At 31.0% G+C, this 11,094-nt stretch overlaps 2 protein-coding genes across 2 annotated transcripts; both read right to left on the reverse strand.

The window, feature by feature from the left end:
• Positions 1–7,142: 7,142 nt before the first annotated feature.
• On the reverse strand, positions 7,143–8,291 carry HELRODRAFT_162249 (hypothetical protein; the record flags this gene model as incomplete). Its single annotated transcript, XM_009024508.1, has 1 exon — positions 7,143–8,291. The coding sequence occupies one exon, from the start codon at positions 8,289–8,291 to the stop codon at positions 7,143–7,145; it is 1,149 nt and encodes a 382-aa protein (XP_009022756.1).
• A 208-nt stretch (positions 8,292–8,499) lies between these two features.
• Positions 8,500–9,204, reverse strand: HELRODRAFT_162250 (hypothetical protein; the record flags this gene model as incomplete). The annotated part of the gene is made up of 1 exon (XM_009024509.1): positions 8,500–9,204. The coding sequence occupies one exon, from the start codon at positions 9,202–9,204 to the stop codon at positions 8,500–8,502; it is 705 nt and encodes a 234-aa protein (XP_009022757.1).
• Between the last annotated feature and the right edge of the window lie 1,890 nt (positions 9,205–11,094).

An 11,094-nucleotide genomic window follows, 5' to 3' on the forward strand; every position in this document is an offset into this window, starting at 1 on the left:
GTCTTATTCCAACATATATATATATATATATATATATATATATATATATATATATATATACATATATATATATATATATATATATGCCTTTGTCATATTTAAACCCTGGCATATATACATGAAGGTTCATGTTCCGAAAAATTTAAATGTAATGTTCAAATAAATAATTCTGTAAGATAGTTTATTATAAATTTTATTTATTTTACTTCAAAGTTTGAAACAAAATCTTGCTTCTGAATTGAAGTGTATTTTGGTAGAAACATGAACAATAAAAAATAAGCTTGACTATTCAAGAGATGATAGGATATTAATAGGTAGGCTATGAGACTTTCGGATTAACATCTCACTTTTTCTAGAGGTTTGGTAAGGATTTTTTTTTGATTTCCACATAATATTAAAATAAATATTTAGTGTTGAAATTTGTTCACTTGTTAAGCGTTTTATTGTTAAATAACAAATGAGGCTATGTGGTGAAAAATAAATAAATAAATATTCATCTAATTTTTATGCGTAGAGTTGTGGACAGAAACTCATTTCTTTAAATTGCATTAACCGCGTCTTTATTGCGATTCTTTTTTCTATCGATGCCCAGCAGTTGATTTGGTTCGTTGGTCGGTTGTACTGAAAAATGTGAGACCATGCTCATGTTTATGGTATTACGAAAAACTTTTAATATTCTTCTGAACTTGTTCGTTTTTTTAGGTCCATGCAAGAGTTTAAAATTGAAAAAAAAGTTTACTGTCATTTTCTATTTTAATATTATTAATAATTTAATAATGATATTTTTGAAATTTTACAGGTTATAATAACAATGATGATTATTATTAACCGATTGCTTTTAATTTCTCAGTTATTTTATTGAACTATTTAGTTTTAAACATTAAATAATTTTTTTGGTCCAAAATGTTGTTTCAATTTTTTTAATAGTTTTTGACCTGCCATGCAATGCCTCACATGTTGTTATGCTATTCTCTGCGTCTGTCGGTTTGATTTTTTAAAGAATAAAAAAATATAGATACATTTTAAATTGAAAAATGCTTATAAAGGAGAGCATCAAACAGGCAGTTGATGACTGAGGTACGGCAAAGAACAAAAACCTTCCAGAAATGAAAACACGTAGCCAGGTAAACAGCATCAATGTTCGTTAAAATATGTTGTTATCAAAAACATGGGACAGAGCAATTTGTTCATCTTCACCGTCTCTTCAGCCATTCAACAGCTTCAAGTGTTTGGCTGATCGCGTGAAGAGATATAAATTGGGATGCACGTAGCAGACACAATCAATGTATAAATATACATGTTACAAATTTACAATTTAATAAAATTTTTATGAAAATTCAATAAAATAAAAACTGTCATTACATTACTATTTTTTCATTTGTCACAGAGTTGATAATTTTTAATGTAAAATGTTTTCATGTTTATACCTAACGACCTAAACTTAGATAGGTTCATATAAATGAAAGTATATAAAAAGATAAGCAGGCAAAGAAATAGACTTCATTCTTCTGGAAATGTTTATATGCAGAGCATCGGGGGATGTTTTTTAGTGAGGTATATGCATATCAATGAACAACTTCTTAAAACTTTTATCAACAAAAACGAAAAAATTTATGTTAAAATTTTGTCATTTCAATTTAAAAAGAAAACAGTTTGTTTTCTTCATATTGAAAAAAACCAAATCCATAAAATTTTATTTTTATAAAAATTTAAAGAACCGTTAGAATGAACTGCGTGCAGGCTTGAATGAAATGAGCGTGGTTTTATTTAGTGAACGTAAACAGTTTATTTTGTGCTTAATAGGGAAGTTTAAAGTTGGTTTTGGAATGGTTGTCGTATTGACGTTTTAACGTCTAGAACAACCGCAATAAACAAAATTAACAAATGAAAATACATCGAGCAGAAAAAAACGGAGATCTCAACACAAAAACTTTTTTCGCTGCATGCTTCATTTGACTTTACTATATTTGACTCAATGTTAGTGTTTTCAAAATTAAAAAAATAAATGAATTGCGGCAAAAATAGTTGTTTAGCAAACACGTATTTGGTAAATATATTAATATATTATCAGGATATTTATAAACTAATTTCTAACGTAGTTTTTCAAAGTTAGATACGTTGAATGTTTCTTTAAAAACAGCTAATGACTTTAAGATGAGAAGCGATAAGGATGGTTGAGTTTTTCTACTCATGAAAAACGATCTGGAAAATTTTTTCAAAACAAATGGATGTTTAGTAAGATGTTCAGTTTAGTTGTTTAGAAATTTTACTAATTCCGATTAAAACTAAAGCTAAATGTACTTTTCTGATACAGCTCTTAGTTTTTGTGGTTAAATAAGTTTTCAACTTAAAGAAAATTTTACAAGTTATTATATTTGTTGGTTACAAATTGCATTATACGAAAATTTTTTTGTACAGTACATTCAGATGAAAGCAAACAGTTTTAAATTACGACAAAAATGTTGAAACGTTTTTGCTATTACCCCAAAAAATGATAAAAAGTTAGAAAGAGCAAAAAATGTGATCTCAATTTAACTTCAAAAGACGAGGCAATCGATCATCTTGTCGAATAACATGTAAAATATTGCTTCCTAAGTTTCTACAGACAATTATGAATGTTGTAAAAGCAAATTTAATAACGTTAGAAATATTTTTAAGTTATTTATGTGGCGCCCAATTCGCTGCCTATCATTCAAATATAATAATTGTCAGTGATATATTCGGAAAGAAAAATTAAATTTATTGAATATGAACGAAAATGCATTGAATAAAAATTGAAATTTAGTATTGAACACTAATATAGAAATAACTGTGCAAGGCAAAGCATAGCCAAAAACCAACTTTTATTACTACAATAACTGAAGCTTCTACGACAACTGCTATTACTACTACTAGCGTTACTACAGCAGCGACAGCCAAAACTTGTGCTACAAGATATAAAGAAACACACCACGCAAAAATAATTCTACTTAAACAATCGCATGCAGTCCTTCATTAAAAAGTAACGAATCTAAAAACACATCAAAACGCTCTGCGCTAGGTAAATGATGGCTAGAAACAAAATATAAAAATAAATAAAAAAAAAATTAAATAAAAATTTAAGAAGACGTCGGGAGGCACTTAAATGCTGATAAATGATGCTGATAAATGATGTAATACATTTTATCACCTTTTTTCATGCTACATTTGATTATTCTTGATAAAACTTACTCATTCTTTTCATTTTAGGTACTAATACGTGCGTATTGTTTTATAAAATGCACGGTGTTAACATGTTGCCATCTTGAGTTATTGTCAAGTTGCAATATCAAGTCGTTGCGTTGTTGTGATGTTGTTAACGTTGTTGTGACGTTGCTGTTGTAAATTTTTCAATAAAAAAGTTTACTGGAGAAAATGATTTAAAGAGGATTTTAAAGTAGGAAATGATTTGCATCAGTTGTCGGCCTGACATTTAAATGTCATCCGAATTTCATCGTTCATCAGCCTGCTTTCTGCACAATTTCTTTCGTAGATTCATCAACGCTCTCTTTTTATTGTTCATGTGGGTTTTCAACAATATATCAACCGTAGATTCACACACATGCACAGACACACACACAGACACACACATATGCATACACACTCATATAACATAACACAACACATCATATAAACCAAACACAAAAACATGCCTACCAAGCTGAAGCGTTAAGGTGGGCTGACCAAATGATGATCCACGTTTCGTGCTTTCAAATGTAGACCACATTTGTCACTTTTGATTAAAATAAAGAAAGTTCTTTTGTTTCAGAGGAGATGGCGTAAAAAGTGAACTTAATTGAAATTGATGATTTCTTTCTAGGTTAACTTAATTAAATAGATCTGTATTCTTGACACTATCACGTGATATCATTTTTAAAATCATATTATTCAAATTTAAAATTATTTTAATAGTTTCAAGCTTACGAAAAACGTAATCCCATGAACGTAAACAAATTTGTTGAAAGTTTCACGCAATATTTGCACATATGTGTGTTGCTGCATTCGTTCACAAGACGAGCGTGCACTTGGGAGATACAGGGGTTCTCTAGATAAATCGAGATTAATCAAAGCCGTAAGTTATTGAACATGTGCGTGTTGGTCTCGTGTTTTTACACATTTTTTTAATATACCTGTATCCTATGTATTATAACAAGCATATCTAATGTACAATAATATTTATGTTACTAATGGTTGCTATTAAAAATTGTTGTCTCTGATGTGTTTTAACTGGCGTCTAGAGAAAAAAATTAAAAAATACCATCTGTTGTATTTTGAAAATCAATATGTAATCTATTTGACGTTTTATCGTTGTTGTAACAGGCGCCATTAAATTCTATTAATTCATTCTACGCTTCGTACTTATTACTATGCCTTATGTTATATATGATAATTTTTGTTGATGTTACTAAGTAAATGTGTGACCTTCAACTTCAAATATAAAATTTAGTTAAGAATTGAAATGAGACAACCCGAAATGAATAAATGTTATGAACAGCACGGACAAATGAACCAGTAGGTACTCGAGTTTAAAAATTACGAAAATCAAAAATATGACATAAAAATAAAAGCAAACAAAACTGCATTGTAAAAACTATTTTGTGTGTGTGTGTGTGTGTGTGTTAACAAGAGATAGCACCATGCATTACAATGCTCTCATTATGTTTCCTCTTAATTGAATCATATATCTCACTATGATTGTTGTTTTTTCAATATCATTTTTGCATTTGCACTAAGTTGATGTTTATATTAGACTTTTTATCATATACATATATATATATATATATGTATATATATATACATATTAATACATTTATATAACAAAGGCCAACTCGGTGTTTTTACCAGCGAACCCTGGAACAAACACTGGGCGGCTCTGCCTCCCAGGGTCTAGCGCCTATAAACGTACATGATGATTATATATATATATATATATATATATATATATATATATTTACACACACTCACACACACACACACACATATATATTTTTTTTTAATCCAAATTTTATTTGACAGAAAAAATAAGTCAGGAGAACAAAAAAGTAACAAACTACTTGTGCAGACCACCTTAACTAATTAAAGTTCGTGTGCAATGTACAAAACACAAAGTAGACAAGTCGTTAAATAGAATTAAACATAATAAAAATATATATATACATACACACACATACACACATATACACACACATACATATATATAATAACATCTTAAACATCGACGGACATGGACATAACTTCGCTCTTAGCATAATGCTTAAAGTGTTCAATTGTAAGTTGCAATTGCATAGCTAAAACGTTCCAAAGTCTAACTCCCTTAGCAACCCAACTTCTATCGTAAGTAGAAGTTCTAACTTTTTTTGACATCAACATACCATGTTGTCTGGTGGCCGATGTGATCTTACAAAAAACATTTAGGTGCTTATAATCGTTATAAGAAAGAATTTTATAAAGAAAAATCAGAAGAATGTAATTGTGTAATTGATCAAACTTAAGAATTTTATGACTTCGGAACAAATGATTGGTGTGATCACGATAACTTAAGGAGAAACACAGGCGTATAAAACTCTTTTGCAGCACAATGATCTTATTGATTAGATATTTACTTGCGGATCCCCAGAAAACATTCCCATACAGCAGATAGGGATATAGAAAAGAATAATAAAGCATCATCATTGTTTCAGTATCCAATCTGTTTCTCGCTTTAAATAATATTCCAATAACTTGATACAATTTCTTGACTATTTTGTTAACGTGATTGGTCCATTTTAAATCACTTTGAAGTATAACCCCCAAAAATTTTATCGATTGCACTCTTGGGAGCACAGTGCCCTGAATGAACAATTTATTTTTTTCTAGAATTTTGTTATTAGTACTTATTTTAGGGCCAAATATAATATAACATGATTTACTTAAGTACTCAAAAAAATATTGGTGTCGTCGGCGAACAGGATTGTAGTACATTTATCTGATATTGAAAAAATATCATTTACAAAAATTATAAATAATAGGGGGCCGAGTATCGAACCTTGGGGCACCCCTGTTTGAATTTTAAACGGAGGAGACACTACATTATCAACTGAAACAAACTGACTCCGATCAGATAAATACGACCTGAACCAGTCAAACACAACTCCACGAAAACCGTACATCGACAACTTTTGTAGCAAAATTTCGTGATCAATTACATCAAAAGCCTTTTTTAGGTCAATGAAAACACCCAGGCTAAATTTTTTCTTATCGAAACCCTCCAAGAGAGACAAATGCAACTCGGCAATGGCCTTCTCAGTTGAAGATTTTGGGACAAAACCATACTGATGTCTATTGATCACGCTATGCTCAATCAGATAATCCCACATACGATTGAACATTAGCTTTTCAAGAATCTTGGAAAAAACCGGCAGTATTGAGATTGGACGGTAATTTTCAAAAAGAGTCGGGTCACCACCTTTAAAAACGGTATTACTTTAGCCATTTTTAAATCATCAGGGAATTTGCCCATTTTAATAGAATCGTTAAATAGTTTTGAGATTTGACTAGCAACATAAAAAACAGTATGTTTGAGGATCTTAGTAGAAAGAAAATCACAATCAAAACTATTTTTCAAATTCAAATTGCCAACGACCGAGACAATCTCATCCGGAGTTGTGTCTCGTGGAATAAATATTGGGTTATTAGAAACCAATATGGACCGACATTTGAGATCAACTGACCATCGCCTAAAATTTTATTGATATTTTTACCTATCTCAACAAAAAATTTATTCAACCCTGTAACGGTGCTCAATTTAGCAGTTTCACCGGCATCATTTGAGAACAATTTATTGCATGATTTTTTTGACCCCAAAATTTCATTAATTATCCTCCATCTGTGTTTTGTTCCAGGTTGATTTTTTAATTTATTTTCAAAATATTTTTTTTCCGTGAATCTTTTGACATTTATAAATTTATTTTTAACCTTATTATATGCATTTTTATTTGCAGGGGATGGATTGTGTAGATGCCTTTTGTAAAGAACATTTTTATACAAGGAAAGATTATAAAGATCGATATTCATCCATGGCCTTCGGAAGCAATTTTTTTTATTCACCAATGGCAAAGCTAGATTGATGCAGTTTAAATAAGTCTTTAGGAATTTCTTAAAATTTGATTCAAAATCGGACCCGTAATCAGACATGTTCCACTGGATATTCTGTAATAAACAATTTGCTTTTTTTTTAGGTTCTCAGAATTAATCAAACGGGTTTTAATGTAAGGGTTTTTGCCACCGACAGCCTTAGCATTCAATGGTATGCAAAGAAAAATAGGTAAATGGTCAGAAACATCGCTGTATAGAATTCCTTTAGGGCAGCCGCCGATGCCATAATTAGTAAAAACATTATCGATCGTTGACGAATAGCTTGATGTTATTCTAGTCGGTTGGTTGATAATTGGATGCAAATTAAATTGAGCCATAAGATTTAAAAACGATAATGATGCCTGGTTTTTTACAGCCAAATCAATGTTAAAATCCCCAAGTATAAAAACATCACTACCGACATCGTCTTTTAAAAGTTCATATAAAAATTCCTGCATTTTAGATAAGAAATTATCCAATTTATAATTTGGTGGCCTATAAATACAAATGATTATATTTTTTTTATTGTCAGAGGCAAATTTAATTCCGACCCATTCAAACAGGTCGGAACTGAGAGAAAAATTACAATTTAAATTTTCGTACGCTAAGTTTTTATCAATTAAAAAACCAGTACCCCCACCCCTTTTACCCACCCTATTTTTCGCAACTAGACTATGGCATGGAAAATACGATAGTATAGGGCCATAGTTAGTGTCATCATTTAGCCATGTTTCACTTAAAGCAACAATTTGAGGGATATTAACATATAATTGAAAACCATTAATCAACAGTGCCAAATCATCAGCATGCGCAGTCAAACTTCTGACATTTATATGCAGTAAAAATAAATTAGAGTTATTGTTAGCTGAAACATTTAAAAAATCGATAAGTTCACAGAAAACAAAATAATGACTAATGTTATTTGGCATATAGTATTCACAATTTACAATAGCATCCACATCATCAAAATTGTTTAACACACATGATCCATCAACATCCAAAACAATTGGCATAGTTTCATCCTCATCTGCATCATCCATATCAACGACATCAGAAGCAACACAAACATCATAAGACACCGCATCACACCAATTCATCGCTCTACCACTAGCAGGATTCATATTCATTTCTTGACCATCGGTAATTTCATGATCTTCCATCTTCCTGGAGGACCCCTCACCTTGAACAAAAAATCACCACTTGCTGCCTCTTGTTTTCTAGCCTCGTCCACCAAACTCTTTAGTTCAATTCTTTGATCTTTGGTTAAGTCATGGCTGAGGCTAATATTACCAAATTCATTGTTTAACAGTTTTAGTCTCGAGAGATTGCTCATTATAAGGGCTTTAATTTTTATGTTGTCCATTTTAATCAGCAATGGCCTATTTGAGTTTTCTTTTTCTTCCCCAATCTTAATATTTTAATGACATCCTTGTCATTTACAGCATCATCTGTCAAATGCTTAAATATTTGAATGATGCGCTTTTTGTCATCACCATGTTCTGACAGTCGGAACAACATAATATTTCTTTCTTTCTCTTTAGCCTCAGATGCCTCGACCAGTGTCTTCTGCACATTTTTGAACTCAACGCTGACTGCTTCCTTCGTCTCGATCATCTCCTTTTTTAACGCTTGGAAACAGTCGTTTATCACCTCATCATTTAACTTCACAACATTTGTAGTCACAACATCTTTTAGAGTATCTGCATAAGATTTTTTAAGATTTTCCTGCAGCACCACAATCCTGTCATCAATACTTTCGTTATCATCTCTGCTGTCAATTTTTTTTTGAACAATCTTTACCTGATTACTGAGTGAGACGTTGCTTTCTTGCAACTTTCTTATCTCCTCTGTCAACTCACTTAGCTGTTTATTCGATCTAAACATGTCAATATGTTCAAGGCAGTTTTTACATATCCAGACGAAATTAACAGCCTGCAGGAGTTCTTTTGTTGTTGGTTCAGTTACTCCACTACATTTCCAATGCATAGTCACTGAACTACATAATTTACATTGTAACGAATCCTTTAAAGTCGCATTTCCATTGCAACTCTGACATTTATTTCTGCCTGCCATCAATTAAAACAACTCAAAACGTAAACACTGGACATGCAAATTTAAACTGCACTTATGTTCGACTTTAACGTTAGTATCAGTCTACAATCAGAACAAATTTCACAACTCTTAGGAGTGTATGTACAGAACTATAAACAGCCACAGTAAATAACCAGCCTAAATTATTTGCCTTTCAATTCAAACTATTAAAGATTAAATTTAAAACTAAATTTTATATTATTCAAAAAATAAATTATATATTCATAATCCCCTTAATTTTGTCTATAAAATGAACACAAATTTAGCAATTTAACTTTGAAAAAAAACGCTGAAAATTAAGAAATACGACGAGTAATCTAAATGCGTCCGATATGCTTAAATGTAAACAATAATATTATATATATATATATATATATATATATTAAGAGCAATTTGTTAGCGCTAAATAAAACTGTAGCGTGAGAGCTCTCATTAAAAAACAAAATGTTTTCAATTCTTGCCCAAATAATTCCAATGAAAGTCCAGATTTTCTAATCGCCGGTGGAAGACTTTTCTAAACAGTGGGACCAGCAACTGCAGTGTCTTTTGAACCAATTTGCAAGCGTGTGACTGGCACAGACAGCAAATTCAAATCATCTGACCTGAGATGAACAACCGATGTAGCTTGTTTTTTGGCGAATTCACTCGTCATGTATTCTAGCGGCATACCATTTAATGATTTGAACGTAAGAACTGCAATGTTGAAGACTATTCTTTTATTTATCGTCAGCCAGTGAAGCTCGTTCAAGATCGGTGTCACATGATCAAATCTTAGGCCACCAATAACAAGTTTCGCAGCTTGGTTTTGTACTGACTGGAGGATTGTGATTGATTTGTCTGGTAGTTTATAAAGTAAGCTGTTGCAATAATTGAAACGAGATGTAATAAGGGCACGAACCAGCGTTTCAATATTGATCTATCTATTGACTGCCTGATTCGATACATGCTTCTGAGGTAGATAACACTCGAGGCACAAATCTTTTTGATGTGGTCCTTTATTGACAATTTGCTATGCAGCAGAACACCTAAGTTGAAAACTGTATAGATAAATGATATATCAATATCTCATATTTTAACAGAGCTGAAATCAATCTTCGACAAATGCTGCCATGTTCCAATCGGAAGCAACTGAGTTTTGCATTCGTTTAATTTAGGTACCCTTGATGCAGTAATTGAAATTTCAGACAGTGAACTTTTAAATGAAACCTGTTGTGTGCGATTTGATAGGTACGATCTGAACCATTTATGTGCATTATCTGTTCGGCCATAATTATGATTTTAACAAATTTTAACTTTGTTAAAAAACATTTCCAGAAACGATAGTAATGATATGTTCTGAGCGTCTGTAACAGCAAACAAATTTGATATGACATGCAGTAGTGCAGTTTCTGTTGAATGAAACCGCCTGCAACCTGATTGATGCAAAGGCATTAGAATGTTGTTTGTCTAATGGTTTAGCAGAATCTTGAGAACAACACGTTCCATGATTTTTGAAATGAACAGAAGGTTCGATATCGGTCAGTAGTTTGCGACATAATTACCATCACACTTGACTTTTTATAAAATCGGGAAGACTACGGCATGTTTGAAATTTGTCTAGTGAATTTATTTTTAAATATATATATGTTGGTAATAGACCATGATTTTTACAATATTCTATAAATTCTACCAAATGTTTGGCGTTAATATGTTTGTAGTTCGTTTTTTCGATTTTTCTCACTAAAGTTTTTTGGTGAACGTTCACCAAAAAACTTCGGTAGAATTTATAGAATATTGTAAATATATATATATATATATATATATATATATATATATATATATATATATATATATATATATATATATATATATATATATATATATATATATATA

This window comes from Helobdella robusta (assembly GCF_000326865.2).
Source record: "Helobdella robusta unplaced genomic scaffold HELROscaffold_4, whole genome shotgun sequence".
Classification (NCBI taxonomy): domain Eukaryota; kingdom Metazoa; phylum Annelida; class Clitellata; order Rhynchobdellida; family Glossiphoniidae; genus Helobdella; species Helobdella robusta.